The sequence below is a fragment of the Neodiprion pinetum genome, chromosome 5 (assembly GCF_021155775.2).
Source record: "Neodiprion pinetum isolate iyNeoPine1 chromosome 5, iyNeoPine1.2, whole genome shotgun sequence".
Taxonomy (NCBI): Eukaryota; Metazoa; Arthropoda; class Insecta; order Hymenoptera; family Diprionidae; genus Neodiprion; species Neodiprion pinetum.
In genome coordinates, this window is record NC_060236.1 from 35379691 (window position 1) to 35401236 (window position 21546).

A 21546-nucleotide genomic window follows, 5' to 3' on the forward strand; every position below is an offset into this window, starting at 1 on the left:
TCTTTTTTGTTACAAAAGCATCATCAAGATAATTGGTTCCTGGAGCTTAACGTATTCTCAGTACGACTGTATAATATGTATACAATAAGGTATACGGATGGGCGGTGGCTACACTGCAACTATGGTTGTGCATATTAGGTATACCTGTACTTGAGGCTATAATACCGCAGATATAACTTTACGACAAGAAATACGGCGAAGAAAGATATTATTTAATTGATTCTACAACATCAGGCATTGTGTCAGGTATAAGTGATTCTACCAATCGACTAGGCTTGACGGCAGACGGTACTGCGTACAGCTTTCACTGCCTACTGACTAGATATTTTTTCTTCTCGTATATATCTCTTTTTCGAGGGACCAATAGCGCCTTGTCGAAAACACGTGCTCGCTCTCAGGTTATCGGTGGAGAAATCCTGATACAAAAAAGCGCTTAGGCCCCTGGGATAAAACTGCATCAGGGATAAAAGTATGGGGTACTTCAGATTCCGGATTCCACAATTCACGCGATTCAACGTGTCCCATGGACCCTCTGCAGCTCCGCGTATATAACTCGTATGACGAGCGGTAGAGTTGCGGAAGTACGAGCTGATACTCAACGTGAACGAGTATATTTAGGACTTTTTGCGAGCATCGGATTTAAGCTCGCGAGAAGTTACTTGCAGCCCAACGAAAGTAACCGATTCTCATCAAATGACGCTTCGTGTCTACAGAACGGCAAAGAAACAATTGCCTGGTGTAGATGAACCAACGAAGAGCATACCTGCTCAGAGAGTGAAATAATAATGTCAGCTCGATAGTGAAGGGGGCGCGAACGAACTGGCACACAGCACAGGCACTGCGCGCCAAGACTTTACGGCATGGAAACTCTTTTGCCGTACGCAGAGAGCTCTATAGGTATACGTACGGTACGTACGGTGAAACGGTTGCATAACCAGGCTCCCGTTGCCACGTGGATCGCGATTACTCATAGTTTGCCCTTGGTTGGAACTTTTGAGTCGACGAACTGGACGGCCGAGAGAGTTGCGGCCGGCGAGCATGGCACCATCGCATAACCAATGCCGCAGGAGCATTGCACTATCCTGCGTGTATAGGTTATGTATCACGGCTCTAGCTTTGTCCGATTCGAAAATCGAACAATTCAGTCTTCGACGTGCAGGCACGATATCGTTGTTGCATGATATGTCACATTGAACTACCATTTATTTACGTCGTTCACTTTGAGCATACTTTATCGAACTTTATAGCCCTACTTATTACTTTTTACACTCTAATTAGCCTTAATTAACGGTCGTCACGGTTACGGCTTGTATAGTCGTCACGCTTGCCTGAAGCATTCTGAAGATGTTTACGCAACTCTCAAGAAAGCAAACTCGCAGAAAATAATAAAAACAAAGTTTGAAGTTACTAGTACGCCGCTCGGCATATCATCTGCAATGACTTAAGACTTTTTTTTTAGGCTTTCCCCGATAATATCAACATGATTCACGTGAGTTAGCCGGAACAGAATGTGAAGAGGTTTCGTTTGTAAATCTTAATTGAAGCTAAAGCTGATTGTAACTCAAGCAGACCGAGGAATATCGAGTTATAAGATCAAACTTCCGTTTGTACTTCTTAATGATGATTTTATCTTATAATTTTTTTACTTCCGGTTCGCTTTGTACTGATTTACGTAGTTCATGACTGTATGACATAGCTGCAGCACTGCGGATGCAAAATCGTTATTTACGACGGACACCAACACTGTCCACAATGATAATCATTTTTGAGCCTTGACGAATGACATTACAAGAACTCTTCATCCGAGTCCCGTATGAAATAAAGTCTCCTGCCATGCCGCAGTAACGCCTTTCAACTTTTGTTAATAATTCCGTATACAGTGGAGCCGAATTCATGTTTCTCTCACGCGATGTACAGATCTGTTCAGTTTAGCGACACCAGAAATGTACAGTGGGATAAAAATGATGTTGGAACATACAGGCGCTAATTTTTATGAAACTCTGGTTTTGATGTATAGTACGCGGACGCAAGGGACCATCTTAAAAACACAAATCTTCAATCGAAAAACCGAGGACTCATGTTAAAAATAAACAAACTAATGGAAAAATGTAAAGAATCTATGAAGTTAGATTACCCATCAACTCTAATTCAATCAATGTTTTTAAATTATTTATTACTTAATACCTACAAACGATAAACGTCATACTCATAATTCGATAGTTTTGGGAGGGGTTGCTCGCGAACCTTAGCAACCCAGAAGTTGGCGGCTATGAATTTGAAACAGAACGCAGAATTAATATTATCTAATGTGTTAGATTTCCACAATTTTCACTCTCAAAAAGTGATATTTCCCCTTCAAAGTTGATTCCTGTTCGGTCGAAATGACTTGTCAATAATCGTGGCATCCATTCCAGAACAATGTTCTATATTGCAAATATTTCAATCTGCTCAAAATCAGCTGTATTTTTTCCTACGCGCGAGAGGATAGAGTTTAATCCGTTCAGACGTGTTTTACGCCCGGTTGAATATACAGCTTTCTACGAGACAGATGTTTCGTTGGTTAACTAACGTATTGACGATGGTTATACAGTACGTATAATATAATCCGCGACCCTCTCTCATCCACGAGATTTATGCAAAGGACATATTGAAAAAACTGCGTCAGTTTTCGGATATTGAAGCGATGAAATATTTTTTTGTTTCTTCAGCTCTTTCTCACTCTTAGCGACAGATAAAATGAGCGCCTGTATCACGGTAACTGAATAACGTACAGCATCAGGCGACGACGACGATCATCAATTTACGCGCAGATAAGAACGCTTTGAAAACTCATGAATATTAATATGATTTCTTGACGATTAATCTTTAAACGTTCTTTACACACGCAAATCTATTACAGCCATGTAAACGTATAGACCTGTATCAAAGTTGGAATCTAATTTTACTCTACAGGTGGATGCGGATCGAGTTAAAAGGATGAGAGAAGGCCGGTTGACGTTGTCGGAATATCCGGGGATGCGAATTTCACGCGCAGGCTCACTAAGGACCACAGAGTTGCATCTCCCGATCATCCCCACCCGGGTCGACAAACCCTTACTGCGACGGAGAAGCGCTCAACTGCAACGCGAACCGGTCAACATTCGCGCTCAGGATCTCCGGCGCGGCGGTCGTTCGCTCTCAAACGTTTCCTATCTTTTGAATAGATTGCAACTCGGAAGTGATCAGTGCAGTCAGTTTTTATTTCTTTGTTTTTAGTTAAAACACCAGCACTGATCCTTTGCGACGATATTCACACTGCTCATCAGCCCGACACAGCACAACACAACACAACACGAATGATCGACTGCCCGCGTCACATGCCCAGTGATACGAATACAGCACGGTTTTAAATATTGTGCAACGATTTCGAACTTCCTTATTTAGGATTAGATTCGCTCCCTTCTTTTCTAATCATACTTCCAATTAATTTTCATAAGTTGAAATTCACCCAACTATGCAAACAGCTATAATATATTATAGTTGCAGCTATCCATTTGGCGACTTGACTTACTTCCTACCGGAACGCACCATTTTTGGACGCCGGTGAATCATAGAACTCTAATGAATCTTTTTACAATCGGTTGTGGAAGATTTACAGAGGAATTGGCTGGTTCGAACGAGGTATAGCAAGTAGTTTGTCTCCGTTACGTCACGCGCGTTCGAATTTCAAATCCCGCTGCACGTGTTCTGGCTCCTGAGGTCATTTCGTATTTCTTCATCTATTCTTTTTTTTCCGTTTATACAGTCATCATGCGTTCACTTTTTCACGCTGGTATTAGATCACGGAGAGAGATTAAAGCGTCTAGAGCCGCCAGTGACGAACGTGTTTCTTTATGTTTTTCGTCTACTCATTGACTGCAAAAATTGTATAATTTGAATTCTTTGCATCATCTAAATGTTTTTATAATTACCATAGCCAGTAGTTTTGTTTTCAATTAATGACATCATAAAGAGGAACGAGTAATTTTGTAGAGTTTGATGAGTGATCACATGACAAAACAATACACCACGTTTCACCCTGTCGATAAGACCATCCGAACATATCTGTCATGTATGACAATGCGTCTGCGAATTCTTATCGTTACCTTTTGTCAAAAAGACGGGTACTAATTATTGCAGTTTTGTTACCGTGAACTTTCATCGTTGCAGGGGAAGGAGGACCGATTTCAACAACTGCGATCTGTTCTTTATGCTTTTGATTGTTGCTCAGAAAGCCTTGTTTACTAATACTGGCTTTCGGGCGATAATCATAATCAGGGAAGAGCAGAGATTCAACAAAACTGCTATCAATAAATAGGATATAAGTATAGACTATATGCACTGTACAGTAGACCATTGTATTATAGTAGTGTATGATCCATACCACCCAACCAATGAGCATCCAGATTCAACTGCAAGTGTATAAATTAAACTTGTGTCAATTTCTACCATGGACATGCATCTGAACTTTGCCACAAATAGTTCTGTACACATTCTCATTGCAGGCGTCTATCTGTACATCCTCCGTTGGTATCGCAATGCTCGATGGGGTTGTTCATTATACACAAGTATTAATAATTGGTAACACAATTTTTGTAAATTGTACATTAATTATATCGACAGAGGTATGTTTCTGTAGTTGAGAAATCTTCTTGGTGGAGTTTAAGAAGAATTACAAAGTGAAAAATAATAAGGAAACATAATGTAGGCATCTTAAAAACGATTCAAGAAAGAGCCGGAGTTTCTCCAACTGTATTTGAATTGCCATAATAGAGTGGGAATAGACGAGTGAGCGTACAGAATGATTGATGGTTGACTGACGCAATCTTCTTCGGTCATGATGCCGGCCTGTAGAAAATAGTTATGCCCACATAGGCGTGCGTACGTTTATGAACATGTGGTCATCAGAGTGTATACATTCTATATGAGAACATGATATATATTTTTCATTATTCTCTACCATGATTTTTTACATAGGTAGGTCGGAATTTATTTTTTGCTGTCAATTGCCCGTGAACCTCACCTGAAACATGAGGAAGCACAAGACGCGATGATCCCGTTGTGTTTAGTGTCGAACAACACCATACTGTCTTCCAGGATAAATTCCTGCAGGTTATACTTTCATACTGCACGCATGTTGGTGATGAAGTGTTCTCAAGTTTTCATGCTGCTGCCGCCGCTGCTGCTTATGATTTTAAACTCCGAATAACCAGCCGCCTGTTTTCTTCACGTAAATGCTTGTGTTTCTAAGGCGATATTATCTCTATCCAAATCGCGTGATGTCCTACCTGCGATGTGATGCATAATGATTTTGAAGGGATCCGTAGAGATTCTTGACGGAAAAAGATAGAAATGACACCGATGTGGAAGGTCTTGGACATCTTTCTCTTTCCATAATTATAAAGTCAAGTGATTTTGGCGTTAGTGTTCTCCGTAGAGGAATTAGCGTCGGCGCGAGAAAAGTGGCACTTAATTGATAACTAGGGATATTTATTGTAAGGAAAGCAGCTTAAACCAGCTCTGGTGGCTGGATATCGTAACTGTATACATATTTCGGTTCACTATTTTTTAGCACAAACTATAAGCGCGAGCTGTAAACCTACTCCGTATGGATATCCTGTTTCAGAAAACAGGTTGTACAGAGTGCTCCAAGCTGAGCAGGTCCTATTTCAAGATAAAACGACTAGAGTACAGTACTACGTATATACTCTCGATGCAGGCACCCCATGAGTTGCAGTGATGAAGTGGGACATTCAAACTATCCGATACCAGTTATGCGATGGCTGCGGAGACAATTCCGCAACTTACTCAAATACTACAGTTATACCTAGGGTATCTTTGCCTTTTTGCCAAGCATTATTTCGTTCTTTATATTCACCATAATACGCACGCTATCACAGAATCATGATTCAAAAATGAATGAACGAGTAAGAATTTACGAGAACGAATTAGTGTGTACCCGTGAATAATTATGTTCTTCTTGCCAGGCGGTAAAGGTGTACAACTACAGTTGATCCACTTTAATAATGAATAGAATCGTTCGTAGCAGCTCATTGGTGTATGGCACTAATCCATATATATATATATGCACATGTACGGGATATTATAAATTAGTTTCCAAAACCCAATGCAGCTCATGTCTGTATATCTTGCTGAACTCTCTCGGTGGCGCTATTACCCCTAATCGGTCACTCTGGGTGAATTTCACCCGAAAAAAAATTCAAACTCCTCGTTGAGTCTCTTAGTCGTAGAAATGGGCCTCGTGGCGCCATTCTTCACGCGAAATAAGGGCCTTTTTTCGACATTTTTGGTTTTTATTTTTTTACTTTGCCGATGTTTTACAATATTTGTTGGCAATCAATCAATATTAGTTAGGAAAACTGAGAGAACTTTTTTCTGCATTCCTTAAACAATACCTAGGTATTTTGTTTAGACTTTTAGAACTCATTTTTTAAGCAAAAAATCACTTTTCGGGTGAATTTCACCCAGTGTGACCGTTATACGATTCTACCGAGGTGTGAGCGACTAGGATTATACAACAAATACAGAGCGTGAAGAATCAGCAGGACGGGGAATAGCTAGGGCCATTCGTTAATTACCATAATTTGAAAATAACTTTTCCTCCTCACGTGGAGTGGAAGCTTTTTGACGGGCTGTAATTGGTGATACCATATTCATACCTTTACCTGCCACGTGATATATCACGTTTATTCAATTTATCAATCAAAGATGGTAATTATCGGCTAGCCGCGACCGGGTGCAGATCGCGCCGCCCTCGTCGGGGTCATCGGAGGTTGAAAGTTCGAGAGGGTAACCGGCATAGACTAAACATAGATTCCACGGCGTCGGTGTGACAGGTGAAACGACCTGAAATATTCAACAACGGCATTAGCGCGACTGCATGTCAATCTGTCAAGTGTCCTACACCAGACTGCAGTAGCCGCGCCGGCAGATCCACGAATTAACCAAACTTTGAAATGCTTTTAAAATTTAAATAATGTACGTCTGACCCATATCTTCCCATTCCACCATCAGAGCTTACGGAGTAAACTCTTCGAGACCTCTATTATAGGTGCAGTACGTGGGTATACGTCACTCGCATGTCTTTCGCATGAAAAAAAAACCAAGTGCAGATTTCCAATACATTGCAGCGAGTTCCTTGCACACCTGCAAGATTGAAAGCACTGCAGCCGTCATGAACAACAGAAATATGCAAACACACAATATACTCGTTCTTACAACATCGGTTAATCATATCAACGTCCATTTCTGTATGATAATACCACAAGTGTCGCGGGTCTTTCTCTGCAAAACTTAGCATTCGCGTAGTTTGTGACAACTTTCAAGTTCGAAAAGAAGTGGTTCTCTTGTTGATGAGGAAACGTTCATAAACCACGTGGTTCATTTACATACAGTAACCTCTAGAGACGTGGGGGGGGGGGGGGGGGGGGGGTGCCAAGAAGTTACTTTGCGACCGCATGAGGGGGAGGGGGTACTAAGGGGAGACCGCGTAGCTCTTATATTTCTTAAAGCCCTTGAAAATAAAGCAATATAATTATTCACATTCGATTTGAGATTTTTTTTTGAAATTTAATAACAAAATTTTGTTAATATAATAAGTTTAAAAGTACGCAAAAGCCAAGTGCCATTTGGTGGAAGGGCGGGGGGGTCTGAGGTAGGCTACATCGACGTAGGAGGGGTCGAAATATAGTGAAAATAGAACCACATGGTTCGTGAATGTTTTCCTGTGACCGCGACGTCCGCAACTTTGTCTGCAATTGTCTGTTATTTCAATTCAAGAAAGATGCACCTACAGTATCGTTGCCGGAAGATGTGATTCTTGCAACAGTCTAGCATTATAGAACGGATAATTTACTAAAGATTGTGTTAAAGATTGTGTTTATTTTTACTTTAGTACCTCATGCGACAATGAGTCAGCGGCCTCGCGGAGGTTTGCGGTTAATCGATGCCTGGTAACAATAAACGACGTCGCCAACCTATACGGAAGTGGATTCATCAAGAAGAGCATTGATGGAATAGCGCTAGAAATTCCGTACAATCAAGTTTAATAAATTCGATGAATCCCTTTCGAGCGCCTAAAAGAGTTTGACAAACACTGAAAGAAATTTCATCCGTTACAGTTCCGATGAACTTCTAGTAAAATGGGTGTTGTTACAATGAAGGTTGAAATATCGTGGGAATTACAAGAAAATGTGGTAAAAATAACTGTTTAATGCGATTGTAATTTTCGACGCTACATTTTCTGGTTTCCGCAACATTGTATCTATTTGTTTAGTTGACTGTATTTTTGTAGTTTAATGAGACCTTAACAGCTATTTCTTTTTGGGCTAACATCTGCCATCACCAATAGTTGCAAGAAAATATGGCAGGAATGACCGTGCAAACAGAAAAAATAGTAACACATACTAGATTTTCTGGTTGTAACTACAAAACTCATTCTCATTTTGTAATCGAAACTATATTTTTCGGTTCCACAGTTATATGTATATCATTGCTCATCTTGAAATAACACATACTCGGTCTTTGAAATGGAGCTCAGAAACAAAAACCAATTCGTTGAGATTCTAACAGATTTATTTCTTGATTCACGTTCCATACTATCCATGGCAGTTTCACAGTGGAAATATTTTGAATTTCGAATGGAAATACGTACAAAAATATAGTGAAGCCCGTCTACTAGTAAGACGGGATAGTAAATCAAATAATTGCAAGACAGTAAACCTCAGTATCCATTATACAGGCGGTACAGACCCCCCACGTTGTGACAACATTTTATTATTCATCAAGACTTTTGGCTACCACGTTACGTAATTAATTATTCTTGTAGATTATGGCAGGTAGACAGCAATTGTCGAAAAGTTGCCGCGGGCCTTCCGGCGAAAAATATAAAACAAGATAATTTGATGATCACTTGATGACCACTATTCATAGAGACTACATTTCGATCATATACTGAATTCATCAAATTGGATCCGAATTCTTATTTTTGCCGACGTTTAAAATCGGCGAATCCTGGTAATCGGTCCAGATTCAAATGTTCTATAGAAGAGTGTTCGAAATTTAAATGCATTGTAAAAATCGCGTCCACGTATTCCAGTGTCAGAGGAGAATTCTGAGCAACTAAGCACGTCATTCCATCTAGTGACAAGATTACAAAGTAAATTGTCAGACATGATGTCCGACCATGTGATTATATAGGTTCGCAATCCCCACGTTAGGGGGTTACAAGCAAGTATCCCACCAGAGTCCCTACAACGGGAAAACAGATATAACAAGTATAAGTACTGAAGAAACATATTAGTATCTGCAATTTGGCAATAATAAATTACGTTGTATTGTAATCACGCAGCTTTATAAATATAACTCAGTAAATATTAATCTTCTGTCTCGATACTGTATTCTTAAATTTTCTTGGATGCTTCAATAGAACGTTGAGACCGCACGTAACCTAAGTACTTCTCACGGTTCTCACTTCATGTGGTTAGATTGAAGATAGTACTTTTGGCGGGAATTCAACATTCCGAACTTATTTCCGTTCCATTTCACATCCATGCGGTTTCCAACTACGTGTAATAATGATAAAATTGATCTATTTCAGATTATAATGAGTTCACAAAAAGGCAACGCGGCGCGTTCCAGGCCACAAAAGTACCAGAATAGGCATGCTTTCAAAAACAATCTTCACGACACTAGTCACAAAACCAAGTTTATTAATGGTATAGATGTGGCGAATGTGTGCGAACGCTGCAAACAAATAATCGAATGGAAGATTAAATACAAAAAGTACAAGCCTCTAAAGGCACCGTCCAAATGTGTCAAATGTGAGCAGAAAACTGTCAAACATGCTTATCACATAATGTGCGGCCCTTGCGCGAAAAAAAACGAAGTTTGTCCAAAATGCGGAATCAAGAGTGAACTTATTCCTGGTAAACCAACAGTTCAAGAACAACTCAAATTGGACACTGAGTTACAAGTTATGCTGAAAGCACTGCCCGAACGGAAAAGGAGAACGTTTATTCGCTACATGAATCGAAAAGGTATGCATCATTTTTACACATATAGTATTTTGTGTGAAACTCGCGTAATTTCGAATGAACTCAAATTGTGAATTTGGCAGTATGTGTAATAATAAATAATATCCTATGTTGGTTAATCTATTCACTCGTGGTAACATAATTTTTCAGGTAAACCACAAGGAGCCAACAATGAATCATCAAAATCAGAAGAAGGTATGGCAGAAGAACAGTTGGAAAATGTTGCAGAGCAGCCTAGAACTCGAGAAGAATTACTTGAAAAATTAAAATCGCTAAAACTTTCGAACAATGAAGAGGATGAGATGAGTGATTTTGAAGACGAAGAACTGAGTTCGGAAGATGATTTAATGATTAAAAAGGAAAAAAAAGGATTCGATATTTAAGTAAGGAAAACTATGACTAATACTGTCAGTGTAAAATGGTTTTAATAACGAAAATATATACGGTTTAACATACAAGAACGATGTAGGTGCTTCAATTATGCAGTAAATTTGTCATAATCGGAGGATCACGTTGCACAATTAATTCATTCTTAGAAGATACATTACTTTACTACATCATAATTAAAACAAATAACTAAGCACAATAACTACATACGTTATGATATTAGGCAGTAAACATTGGCAAGATATATGCCACAAGAATAAATTATCAACTATTCTCGAAATATAAAACGTAATACAATCCAAATAATATTCAGTATTATAAGTCCACCAACCACAGTTGTTGGAATCGAACGAGTAAATTGTTAGGAACAAAACTTATTCCTATAAATGAAACATTGTAATTCTCTTACATATATTTATGCACCTTATTAAAATAGATATTTCCCATTATACATCTTGTGCGTATATGTTTGTATAAAAGTAAAAATTATACTGCATATCTAGTGTAAATACAATAATAAATAGTATTAAATTTATATCTCAAATGTAGGAAAGCTACTCAATTCAGATTTCAGTCTGTAAGGTTATCGTTATTTCTATTACCTTGCACCGGTTTAATATACTGTAATTAGTTACATTTTGTTGTAACTTGAATAGAAATAAGATTTGTACATTTTGGCAATTTCAAACTACTGGGAGAATCACAGGAAACTGTAACTTCGCATTAGGCAGAACCTGCATTCAGTTTTTGATAACTCAATCTAATACTAGAATTGCGGTTCAGTACTTTTTTAATCTTATTGCTAATATATAGAAGTTTAACTTGAAAAAAATTTAAATAAAAAATTCCTAAGTTTTGAATTATTGCCAAGTATCTAATAAGTTTTCGGCAATGGTTCAAAATTTGGAAAAATACTGTATTTAAAAATAAAGCTCAAAGGATCACCGTTTGGAATTTCGGGCAAGACGAATTTGCAAAGATGAATATGGATAACAACTAATTGAAAATTGAATCAGCATTCTGTTTCGTTTAAAAAAATATTTTCTGTGTGGTGCCATATAATTTAACATGGCAAGACCATATGACACACCTTGCAAAGTCGTAATCATATATATTACATAAAATTCCGAGCTTAAAAATTTACGGAAAATTAGACAAAACCAAAAAAAATGTGCGCGTGGTATGTCCTACTAAATAAATGTTCACCGAGTGTGCAAATTCTGTTTATCAAAATCATCATCACTGGCAGATTTTACTATTTACTAAATAAGGATTGAGTTTGCTACGGTTAGACGAAATTACAAAAGATAGTGGGCATAATTTGTTCAAAGGTATGTGGTATGTGATAGCAAACACAGTAAATTAGTTATACAGCTACAATACCTACAAAAATATAGCTGCTCACCTTGTATAACTTATAACCTAATATTCCTTAAGTTGGTACAAACGAATGAACGGCTAAAAAGGTGGGTGAATTTTGGGAATTTATGTCTCAACAATCAGTGAATTTAATTGGGCTTTGTTTTATTCGAAACTATATAATTTGAGCTTCATTGACATCTTTTTTAATTGGAATTAATTCATTTTAATAAATATTAAAAAAAAAAAAAAACAAAAGAAAACGCCACTGAAGCTCAGTCTACATACTTCCGAATAAAACAGTCTTGAATCGAATTGAACGAATTTTTTCAGCCGTCTACTCGTGCGTACGTACGTACGTACTTCTTCAAGAAAAAGCTACATCTTTACCTACACCTCAAATTAACAGATAAGTGAATCAAATTAGTGGGCTTACTAAAATTTTGAATAAACGGATAAGTAAAGTAAATAGCGTCTACTTAACCAATTTAAGAATTCAATCGGTGGCATCTAGGCACATTTCCTCAAAAGATCGATGGCTAACAGTAGTTTGTTTCCATATTCCGATGGACTGTAACCGGCGCTAAGACGTGATGGGGCGACCCCAGCCGTGTTGTCGGTGAAGAAGGCCTCACGGACTGTTTTTGGAGCTCGGGTTCGCTGCTTCCGCCGACGACCAGCAACGGTTCGGCGAACGTTTGTTGTTCGGAGTCGTCGTGTGGCGTCATGGTGCTGTAGCCATGGTCGCTGTCGCCGCCCGGAGGTCTTCGATAATTCGTTGAAACTCGATACGGCGATATAGGAGCCACTCCATCACGCAAAAGAGAGTTTAGGTTGCTTTTTGCCTGGTCAATTTCCATTGGTTCTACATCGCCTTCCAAGTGCGACATTCTCAGGGTTTCTGGAGAAGCGTGCATATGGAGACATTGATGCTCCAACCCGGATTGCACTGACCTAAGGCGGTAACAGTACAACATTATTCCCAGAACGAGCAGTAGCGTTAAAATACCGCCTGCTACCGGTCCCACTGACGGCCATTCGCGAACCCCCATCTCATCTGCCGAATGAGAATCTGCAATAAAAATAACAATTGTTGCAGTATTGAGGCAATTAAACAACTATTAGTTGTGGGAAAAAATCTGTATTTCGCTTTTAAAATAATTATAGAAATGGATCTTTTTTTTTCTCCAAGCTTACGATAAATCCCATCGCCGTAGGGTGTCAAAGAGCCGAATATTCCCTTAAAGCACAAAGTCTGTTCAGAGCAGTATGGTGTGGAAAGTGGAGTTTCTGCATCACTGTCCATGTGGCACCATTGGCATCCTGTAACTCCAAGACATTCCCTTGCACTCTCAAAGGATTTACAATCAAATGATGGGCACTTTTTTAAAGTTGCAGGGTACGTCCAAGATGGCTGTAGGCTTGGTCCATGCTCGTAAAGAGCATGGCAAGCTTCAAGTTCATTGTTATCGGACTGACCGCAGCTCTCTGAATATAATGGGCATTCACATGGGCATTCACAATCGGTTTGCTCCATCCTTTTGCAGTTCAAACAAAGTCTATCCATCTGGAAGAAAATACAAAAATACATAGGTTTATCATACTGGATGGAAAGAATGGTAAGGTACCTATTTGCGAATTAAATGTAATTAAGAGAGTTCAATTCTTTTTACAGTTGTACGAATGATGGAGAATGTCTGATATTGAATATTACTCAAGTAATATACGTACTGTACTGCAGGGACAAAAAGCTGATAGTACATTACAGGTAGCATTGACAAGACCAAGGAAAATGTTGGTTCCAGGCACTACAGCAACCTGATACTTGACACAATGTTCCCCATGAACGATGTTGGTCAGCACTTCCTCAAGGGAGGTATTGAATTGGTAATATCTCTGTATAGTGCCATCAAGGTGGCTGGCACAGAGTTTTTTCTCCACGAAAAATTCATGGTTAAGTATATCGTTGGCAACAACAGGTTCCACGTGGGTTAAGTGCTGTTGCTCTACTTTGTTTTGGGCCTCAAATAGCGCCGGGTGAGATATTAGGTACCCTTTGTCATCCATCAGAAAACACTTCACCTTAATGTCACCGCAAAATGAAAACATTTCTAGTAATAGTCTTGCAAAATATCCCATCGTTACATCCATCGATACCACTGCCAAGACAGGATCGTTGCTGGAATGAAGGGCAGCTGAACGACCCTCAAATATCGTGTGAGAGAGCGTCACAACATAACCAGCACCTCCTGCATCCAGGTACGGCGATGTTAGGGTTACTTTCCCTGGATGCTTCAATGCCTTTCCGTACCACGATCTCCTCTTTGGATCCAAACCAGTGTCCAGTACTGTTCCTGGATAAACTTCCATCACCCCACTGACTACCGCGACGATATACCTACATACAGTTCTTGGTGAAATTTTATTTTCTACTAGAGTATAACGACAACCGCTAAGAAGACTAAAATCTAAAGTATGCGGAGGGACAACGATAAATAAGATGACTAGAACAGTTTTCTGATGCGATAAACGAACAATACTCTACAGTTCATTCAACAAATTACCTTCGGATGATGAACTTGTTCAATGTGCTGTGCAAATGACGTTGTTGAAAGTGACTCAAAATTTGAGATAGCATGGCAACATCAGGCCTGACAGATGGGTGGAGAACGCGATTGACCAATAGTCTCGTAGGGTCTTTGATGTATGCCATGTAACTCTGAACTGTGATTGCAGAATCGGTTTCAAGGAGGTGCAGCTGCTCGGTCGGCGATTTGAAGCACCATGGTGAGAGATAAACGACACCAGTATCTGTAGAATGAAGAGTAGTTGATAACCATGATGTAAAAAATTTTAAACATGAATTTGAATGTAATTAATGACTACTCACGCAAAGCCACTATTCTATTATGATTGGAACACAGAGTATCTTTATCTATGACCGATTGTAACAGCAAATCAAGCCGATGATGCAGGAGATCTGGAGGCAAGGAAGCTGTCGTCTTAATGAGTGATAATGACTCCTGCACTCCTTCCGACACAATGCATATAATCAAATCTCCGTATGCCAGATGCTTCCATCTGAATTGTTTCTGTAAGTTAAGAATAAGCATCGCATTCAGTTTCTACAGCATTGAGTGTATCATAAGAAAACTCACCGTTCGACCTAAAATGGTGGTGAAATTAGCATCACCTTCTGATAGTTCGTTAATCATTTTCAATGTAGAATTTTCATCAATGTTTTCAATATTTTTGAGTGAAACTTTCAAGGGCTGCTCAGTCATGACTTCAGGTCTAGGAAAACTTTTATGCATCCAAACATTTCGTCTTTTATCAAAAAGTATGGCGTACGTTTTTGGACCTCCGTCGAAGTACGTTATATCTTCAACAAAGTCCTTCAACTTTATTTCCAAGGTAAGGAGGGCTGTTTTCGTTATTTGCCCCATAGATATGCACATTGATTTGCTACGAGGTTCGTAGTATGGATCAGATAAGTAATAATTGCTTGTGTTGGGTTCAGTACATTTTGTTCCTGAGAATAACTTAGCTAGTTCAAAACTCAGAATATTTTGGGTAGGCAGTGTCACAATTGTCTCGTTACCCGCGACTTCCTTAATGTCTAATTTGAGCTTTAAATCTGTAATGAATAAAGATTAATTAATTAAATCTGCTTATAAGATGTAGATCAGGGTACATTGTGATGCTACATTCATTGCATTATTTACCTGACAAAATTAAAATTGTGCATAAGTATGGAATTAGCTGTTCTGTGGAAATGATACTGCGGACATGCTTGATGTTTGAGATATCCTTCAATGTGTTTGTCAAATGTATCAATATTATTTCACCAGTCAAATTCGTGGTCAAGGATTTAATGTCTAAATTGAGCGACTGGTTGGAACCTGTGACATAGAAACATTGGTTGGTCACCATGAACAAACTCGGAATAACTTTGAGTTGCAATAATCAGAGATTTTGCAACTCACCAAATCGGATAATAGTATCAATGTGCCTGGTTAATTGAATTTTGTTAACGTCTGTAGCTCTGAGAAGGTGATCTGGACAATGCGTTGAACCATGACCAGTCAATCCAACAACACCAATATAATCTTTGTCCGAAAGCATGTCGAGAAGGGTTTTAGCTGTTAGCTGAGCCAAGCCGGCATCCTTTTCAGATATAAAGATTCCATGCTCAATAAGCAACAGAACTTTCTTGGGGTTTTTGCATCGGGACAACAACAAAAGCCCTGTGTTTTGAGAGAGGCTCGGTGGTCCGCATATTGTACCTGGATGAGAGGTTGGTAGGATGTGTAGATGCCTTAATTCAGAGTTCGTCAAAACTGAAAACCAAATGTTAATGAAAAACAAAATGATACGAACAGTAAAGAACACAGAATTATTCAGATTATTCATGGAGGAGTAATATTTAAGTTTAAGTTAGTTTGAATCCAGATTCTCACCTCTTTTGATTTCATCGCATATGTTCGAAGAGCGAGGTAGATTTGAATAAATTTCGTTTGAACTTTTGGCATTTAATATTGGCTGCACCAGGTCGTTAGACCTTGTGAGAAAATCAATGTAAGATTGTAGCTTAGCGTTTAGTTTATTGGTTAGGGATTTGAGTTTCACATTCAAATCATCACGAACCCGGTTGAACTCGAGACGGTCGAGGGTTTCTTGGAAAGAAGTTATTCCCAATTCCTCGTTACCGACGTTACGAAGAGTTTTTGACACTTGATCAACGATGTCACGTAAACACGAACCATTCAACGGCTCTACCTCGATTTGTTTTCGCAGCGGTTTATCAACCCTGCAGTTAACGACCGATCCGTTATCCGTGAAGTCAGCGTTCGCTTGTATTATGAATAATATCACGAGTCCTAAAACTCGGATAGGTAAATATTCAACGGCCATTCTAACCTAGAATCACGAAATAGCCGAGGTAGCGTCTTCCAGGAATCAGGATAGGTTAGGAATTCATTGTGCCGCTTGCACTTGACGAGACATTTCAAATCACCGGTTCATTTATACATTGGAAATAGTTATTGAAGACCCTTTCAGCAAAGAGTTTAAATAATCTTTTGCAAAAATATCATTGCGTGTATAAACATCTTTGGCCACTGCACGGTCGTTATTTCTCGGCATTTAGGCCGAAGCACACAAGCGTGGAAGCATGAAGGCGAGTAGTCGTTACTGTATGTAGCCATGGCATATCCATACATAGCAACTCTATGATACGCATATAACACAGGAGTGGGGCAGTCACGTGGTCAATCTGTCTATGCCATGCGCCGTGCTTATCGTAACTGCGCATGCGCAATAAATCACGGATACGGTCTGAATTGAGCATGCGAACTGGATTTATGAATACGCACTAGCTCGAGTTTGAAACACCATTTGGGTGTGCTCAGGATTGGGGCCTAAAACTTCGAAATGGCATTGTAGAAATTCCCCTCGGGCTTCAAAGGAGGATTCCCAACCTGTAGGGCGATTCTGTAACTCGTTATAAGAATAACGATTCGGAACGCTATCGTAACGATAACGAATTTCGCCGCGTGTAACGACAATCTCATAACGACGGTGCGATTCCGTAACTACGAATAGCGACACTTCGACGTTACAGAATGGGATAACGAATCGTCGTTATGGATACCGACAGGAAGTGACGTATTGTGACAAATCCTTAGCAAGTAACTAGAATTTTATCGAAACTCGCCTTAAAATAGTTGAAATTCGTGCCGCGGTGGCGCGCATGAAGGTTTAAATCCAGGCGCGCACAATCACTCAGTCACAGTCAGTGCAAATCCATCGTATAGTGAACATTGTAAATATAAATATCATCATTGTTATTATATCTTAACACCGTTTAATACTTTTAATAAATTTCAATACGAGTAAAAAAATTTATTTGCACTCATACTCTTAAAAGGAGCCCTTTGACCACGTGTCGTGAATCCCCATGCAGCGTTTACTGCTTCTACGTTTTCCTCACTATTCTTTTTGCATGGACCACCATTGGGTTCTTCACGTAGAACCAATATTCTGAAGAGTAAAATTATATAACTACTCCCATTTTTTACTAAAGATCATAACTGTAGCTGTAATATTTTCAATACTTCAAGAAGTCTTTGAGTTTGTTAATTTCATGGAGGCAAAGCTATTTAAAAACAATACCACTTGAAAAAAAAATTGAGGTCTAGTTTAGAATAAAGATTTTTCGCGTTTTTATTTTTTGTTCAGGTTAAAAAAGGTGAATATTTTTTATAAAATAAAGTTATACTTTAAAAACACAATTGAATATTTCTTTATGTACAATCAATTGTAAACATTATAGTTGAAGGAATGTAAATTCGAAAAATTGGTGATTTTGAAAAATTAACGACGGAGCCAGGAATCGAACCTGGCGTCTAGAGATGCTTGACCGGAGCCTTACTCCTATGAGCCTATGAGATTTTGATGAAATAATATCTGTGCATTGAAGATATTAAAGAAATGAAATGACATGGAATTTTGAAAAAGGTACGCCAAGGCGGTACGTCGGAGCGTAACACCGCCCTGACTCTGTTGTCGTTAATTTCTCTCATCACCTTTAAACATTATACTTGTTGGCAATTTAACCATAAACATCATTCCATATTCTGTATTCTATTCTTCCGCATCACGGAAGTTGGTAAATCTTTCTCTCATAATTTGTTGTTGAATTCGTTGAGCCAAAGCGCGTGGTCCTCGTCTGTTGTATTCTTCATCTTGATCCATCGGATCAACATCATTCTCTACAGGATGAGCTATCGGTGCTAGTTGTTCGTCATCTTCATTGTTTAATCGTAGTTGCACTCTCATGTTGTGCAGTACTGCACACGCATTAACAATTTTCGCTGCGAACGCTGGTTCGTACATCAAGACTCGCTGGTATGACAAGCATCTCCATACAGATTTAAAAACTCCAAAAAACCGCTCGACGACGTTTCTAACCTTACATAGTTGTTGTGTATATTGATGTTGTCGCGTATCTTCAGGAAAATTGGCCAGAGGTGTTAACAGCCAAGGCTCCAACGGATATCCAGCATCACCTGATGGAAAATATGTTGATTTAGAAAAAAGTAGACTAAATATAATATGCATATTATGTATATAAAACTCAAACTGAACCTATGCTGCTTTGCTGAACAGTGAAAAATATTTTCGCTTTGACTGCGCTTAAGGTGTTAACCAAGATTCATCACAGCTTCTTGAGGCAGGTGAAAAAGGCTGAGAAACTCTTCTCGTGGTAACTGAAAAGGATTCTGAGCATCTCTCAGTCGCCTTCTTTCCACACGACGTTCGAGTCGACGTAATCTTTCCTCAAGAACGAATACATCCCAAGCAAGGTATTCGATAGCCATGATCCTTTGAGATTGAAGATAATCAAAGAAACAGCGTAAATAATAGACTTAATAGTAGAAATGAATTATTAATGAAATTAATGAATAATTATATTTGTGGAAGCAACTTTGTGGGTTCTTCGGAGCAACACTACAATTTATAGGTTATGTTATTCTTTTTTAGAAAATAATGAAATCTATTCTACAGTTTTTTCTGAAGTCAATCTGCATTGATAATTCCTAATTACTGCAAAATTCAACTTACTTACTTGTTATTTCAAACGTCGTAATTATTTTTCACTTTCGGAGCACTTTTCGAAGCACTTTCTCGGAGTCGAGAAAAATATGGGAAACGCACACCACTCCTCTAGCTCGTGTGCAAAGTGTCGTTATAATGGTCGTTATAGCGTACCGAGGGGGTCTCTGAGCCTCGCTATCCGCTCGCACCGTAACGACGTCATAACGACACTTTTCGTTACTAATAACGACAAAACTCGCTAAGAATAGTGTACAGAATCGCATTTGTCGTTATAATAGCGACGCGGTCGGTAGCATAACGAAACTTGTCGTTATGAGTCCATAACGACAGCATAACGAGTTACAGAATCGCGCTACTGCAGCTAAACTTTAGCGAACCGTACTTGAAACCCCATTAGCTTTAAGTAAAAAGATGTTTTTCGGCTTTCCACCAGAGTTCTGCTCCATGAGACATCACCCTATAACCCCATTAAAGTCTTCTTAATTACGCTCCATTAATGAGACACATAAATTTCGACCCGTTTAAATAATATTAACGATTGGATAATACTTACTATAATCATGGTCTGTATGTATTATACTTGTAAACGTAAACGATATTATAAACGAATACTATTAATTGAATAAAATGCACCTTGATTTGATGCAATTCCAAGCTGTGAGGTAACTCTAGGCTCCATGCTGTGGGGTTTCATTTGAATCGGTATAAAACTGGATTTTCATGGGCGTCAAATAGACGCGACAGTGCCACGCCGTCGGCGGCAAAAAGATGCTCATGAAAATCGGTACTGCCGCAACGGCAAAATGCCGCGAGTCTGAACCAAAAAGAATTAATGATCTGAAATACGCGGTTGCCTGAGAAGTGAAAAATCTAGGATGGTTAATTGAAAGTGGGAACGAACGAAAAAAATAAAGGAGCTAGAAGAAAATCGAATAAAACGGTAGTAGTTTTTCAAGGTGTGAAAATAATCTAATTTATTCTCATTATTCCAGAATCGTGTACTCGTGGATAATTAAGATGCCTGTTCATACGTTGATTACCACATAGTCCATACTAAAAATATTGCGGTGTGTCCAAGGCCTTTCTTCTGAACAATAAGCCAAAATAAAAAATATATCCATTCTTGGTTCATTTCAATGCGTGGCATATATTACGATTCTAGAATAATGAGAATGAACTTTATTATTTTCTCACATCTTGAACAGCTATTTATAATCCCACACTCTTCTTGATGTCTTTTTCGCATTCCCAAGGGTCTAACTATTAAAGCAAAAGTCCTGCAAAACGAGTTTGAGACGAAAAGTTTCCGATATCTAAAAATCGCAAAAAAGCAAGGCTAACCCCTTTGGATTTTGTCAGTCGACATTTCGCTGATTTTGAAAAATGGTTGGATCAATTTTTTGTTGCACTTTATCGACGTAATTTTTCGAGAGGAATCGATTACGCGCAGTCCGTATATGCCTCCAGGTACTTCATCTGGCTTCTTCATTTTCTCTGTTTTTTCGTACTTCCAATTAACAGTCCTAGATTTTCCAATTCTTCGATTAAAAATATAATACAGAACCATTGACCTAACGACGTGCTTTTCGACGCGCGACATTTTGCCTTTGTGATGGTACCCATTTTCATGAGCGACTTTTCGCGCTGTCGGCGTGGCGCTTCAATTTGACGTCAGTGAAACTCCAGCATATTGCAATCATGAGTATGAAAACAACGTAGTAAGTTCGAATTGTTTAATTTGTGTACCGTAACTTTCAAACCATTGGTGCCTGGAATAAATTCTGGCACTTTTGAAAATAAGTGTAAGAACTTTCTTCGAGAAATCCTGACTATTTGATTATATTTTTTGTGACTGCAACTGGGGCATGGAACTTTTAAAGTTATGTAGTACTCCTACCTTCACCGATCGAGCGAACTCACCTTTTTTCTTCCTTCGTTGAATAAACAAATGACCGGAAAGGGTTCAAATTTCACCGGTGTATTTCCCGAATTCCGAAAATCGTAAAAAAATGTTCGGTTTTTGACACATGTTATTTTTTCCACATTTTCCGCATTTGAGGGATCAAAAAGTGCATAGCTGAGATCCTTTGCGCAATTTCGGAAAGGA

General features: G+C 38.9%; 2 protein-coding genes and 1 long non-coding RNA gene across 5 annotated transcripts; 1 reads left to right on the forward strand and 2 right to left on the reverse strand.

Moving 5' to 3' along the window:
- Positions 1–9240: 9240 nt before the first annotated feature.
- LOC124218858 (uncharacterized) lies at positions 9241–11482 on the forward strand. Of its 3 annotated transcripts, none has more exons than XM_046625728.2 (3): positions 9241–9406; positions 9638–10076; positions 10224–11482. In XM_046625728.2, exons 2-3 carry the CDS (start codon positions 9644–9646, stop codon positions 10454–10456), a joined length of 666 nt encoding a protein of 221 aa, XP_046481684.1. In that variant the 5' UTR covers positions 9241–9406; positions 9638–9643; the 3' UTR covers positions 10457–11482. The 3 variants fall into 3 exon arrangements, with proteins under 3 accessions (XP_046481684.1, XP_046481685.1, XP_046481686.1); XM_046625729.2 differs by having other exon boundaries at positions 9253–9320; XM_046625730.2 differs by having other exon boundaries at positions 9257–9314.
- Positions 10480–17005, reverse strand: LOC124218856 (VWFA and cache domain-containing protein CG16868). Its single transcript, XM_046625724.1, has 9 exons — positions 16280–17005; positions 15806–16159; positions 15545–15721; positions 14978–15456; positions 14710–14911; positions 14384–14630; positions 13551–14217; positions 13017–13386; positions 10480–12891 (listed from the first exon to the last, which is right to left on the reverse strand). The coding sequence occupies exons 1-9, from the start codon at positions 16731–16733 to the stop codon at positions 12359–12361; spliced, it is 3483 nt and encodes a 1160-aa protein (XP_046481680.1). The 5' UTR covers positions 16734–17005; the 3' UTR covers positions 10480–12358.
- A 1014-nt stretch (positions 17006–18019) lies between these two features.
- LOC124218859 (uncharacterized) lies at positions 18020–19795 on the reverse strand. The gene is made up of 3 exons (XR_006883208.2): positions 19450–19795; positions 18969–19205; positions 18020–18889 (listed from the first exon to the last, which is right to left on the reverse strand). It is a non-coding gene; the product is annotated as an uncharacterized lncRNA (long non-coding RNA).
- Between the last annotated feature and the right edge of the window lie 1751 nt (positions 19796–21546).

Bases quoted from the DNA above. Each gene is read 5' to 3' on its own strand.
- LOC124218858 (XM_046625728.2), top strand. From the start codon at position 9,644: ATGAGTTCACAAAAAGGCAACGCGGCGCGTTCCAGGCCACAAAAGTAC. The intron at 10,077-10,223 runs GTATGCATCATT...ATAATTTTTCAG, and splicing joins TCGCTACATGAATCGAAAAG to GTAAACCACAAGGAGCCAAC.
- LOC124218856 (XM_046625724.1), bottom strand. From the start codon at position 16,733: ATGGCCGTTGAATATTTACCTATCCGAGTTTTAGGACTCGTGATATTA. The intron at 15,722-15,805 runs GTGAGTTGCAAA...TCTATGTCACAG, and splicing joins TGATACTATTATCCGATTTG to GTTCCAACCAGTCGCTCAAT. The intron at 12,892-13,016 runs GTAAGCTTGGAG...TTTTTATTGCAG, and splicing joins CTACGGCGATGGGATTTATC to ATTCTCATTCGGCAGATGAG.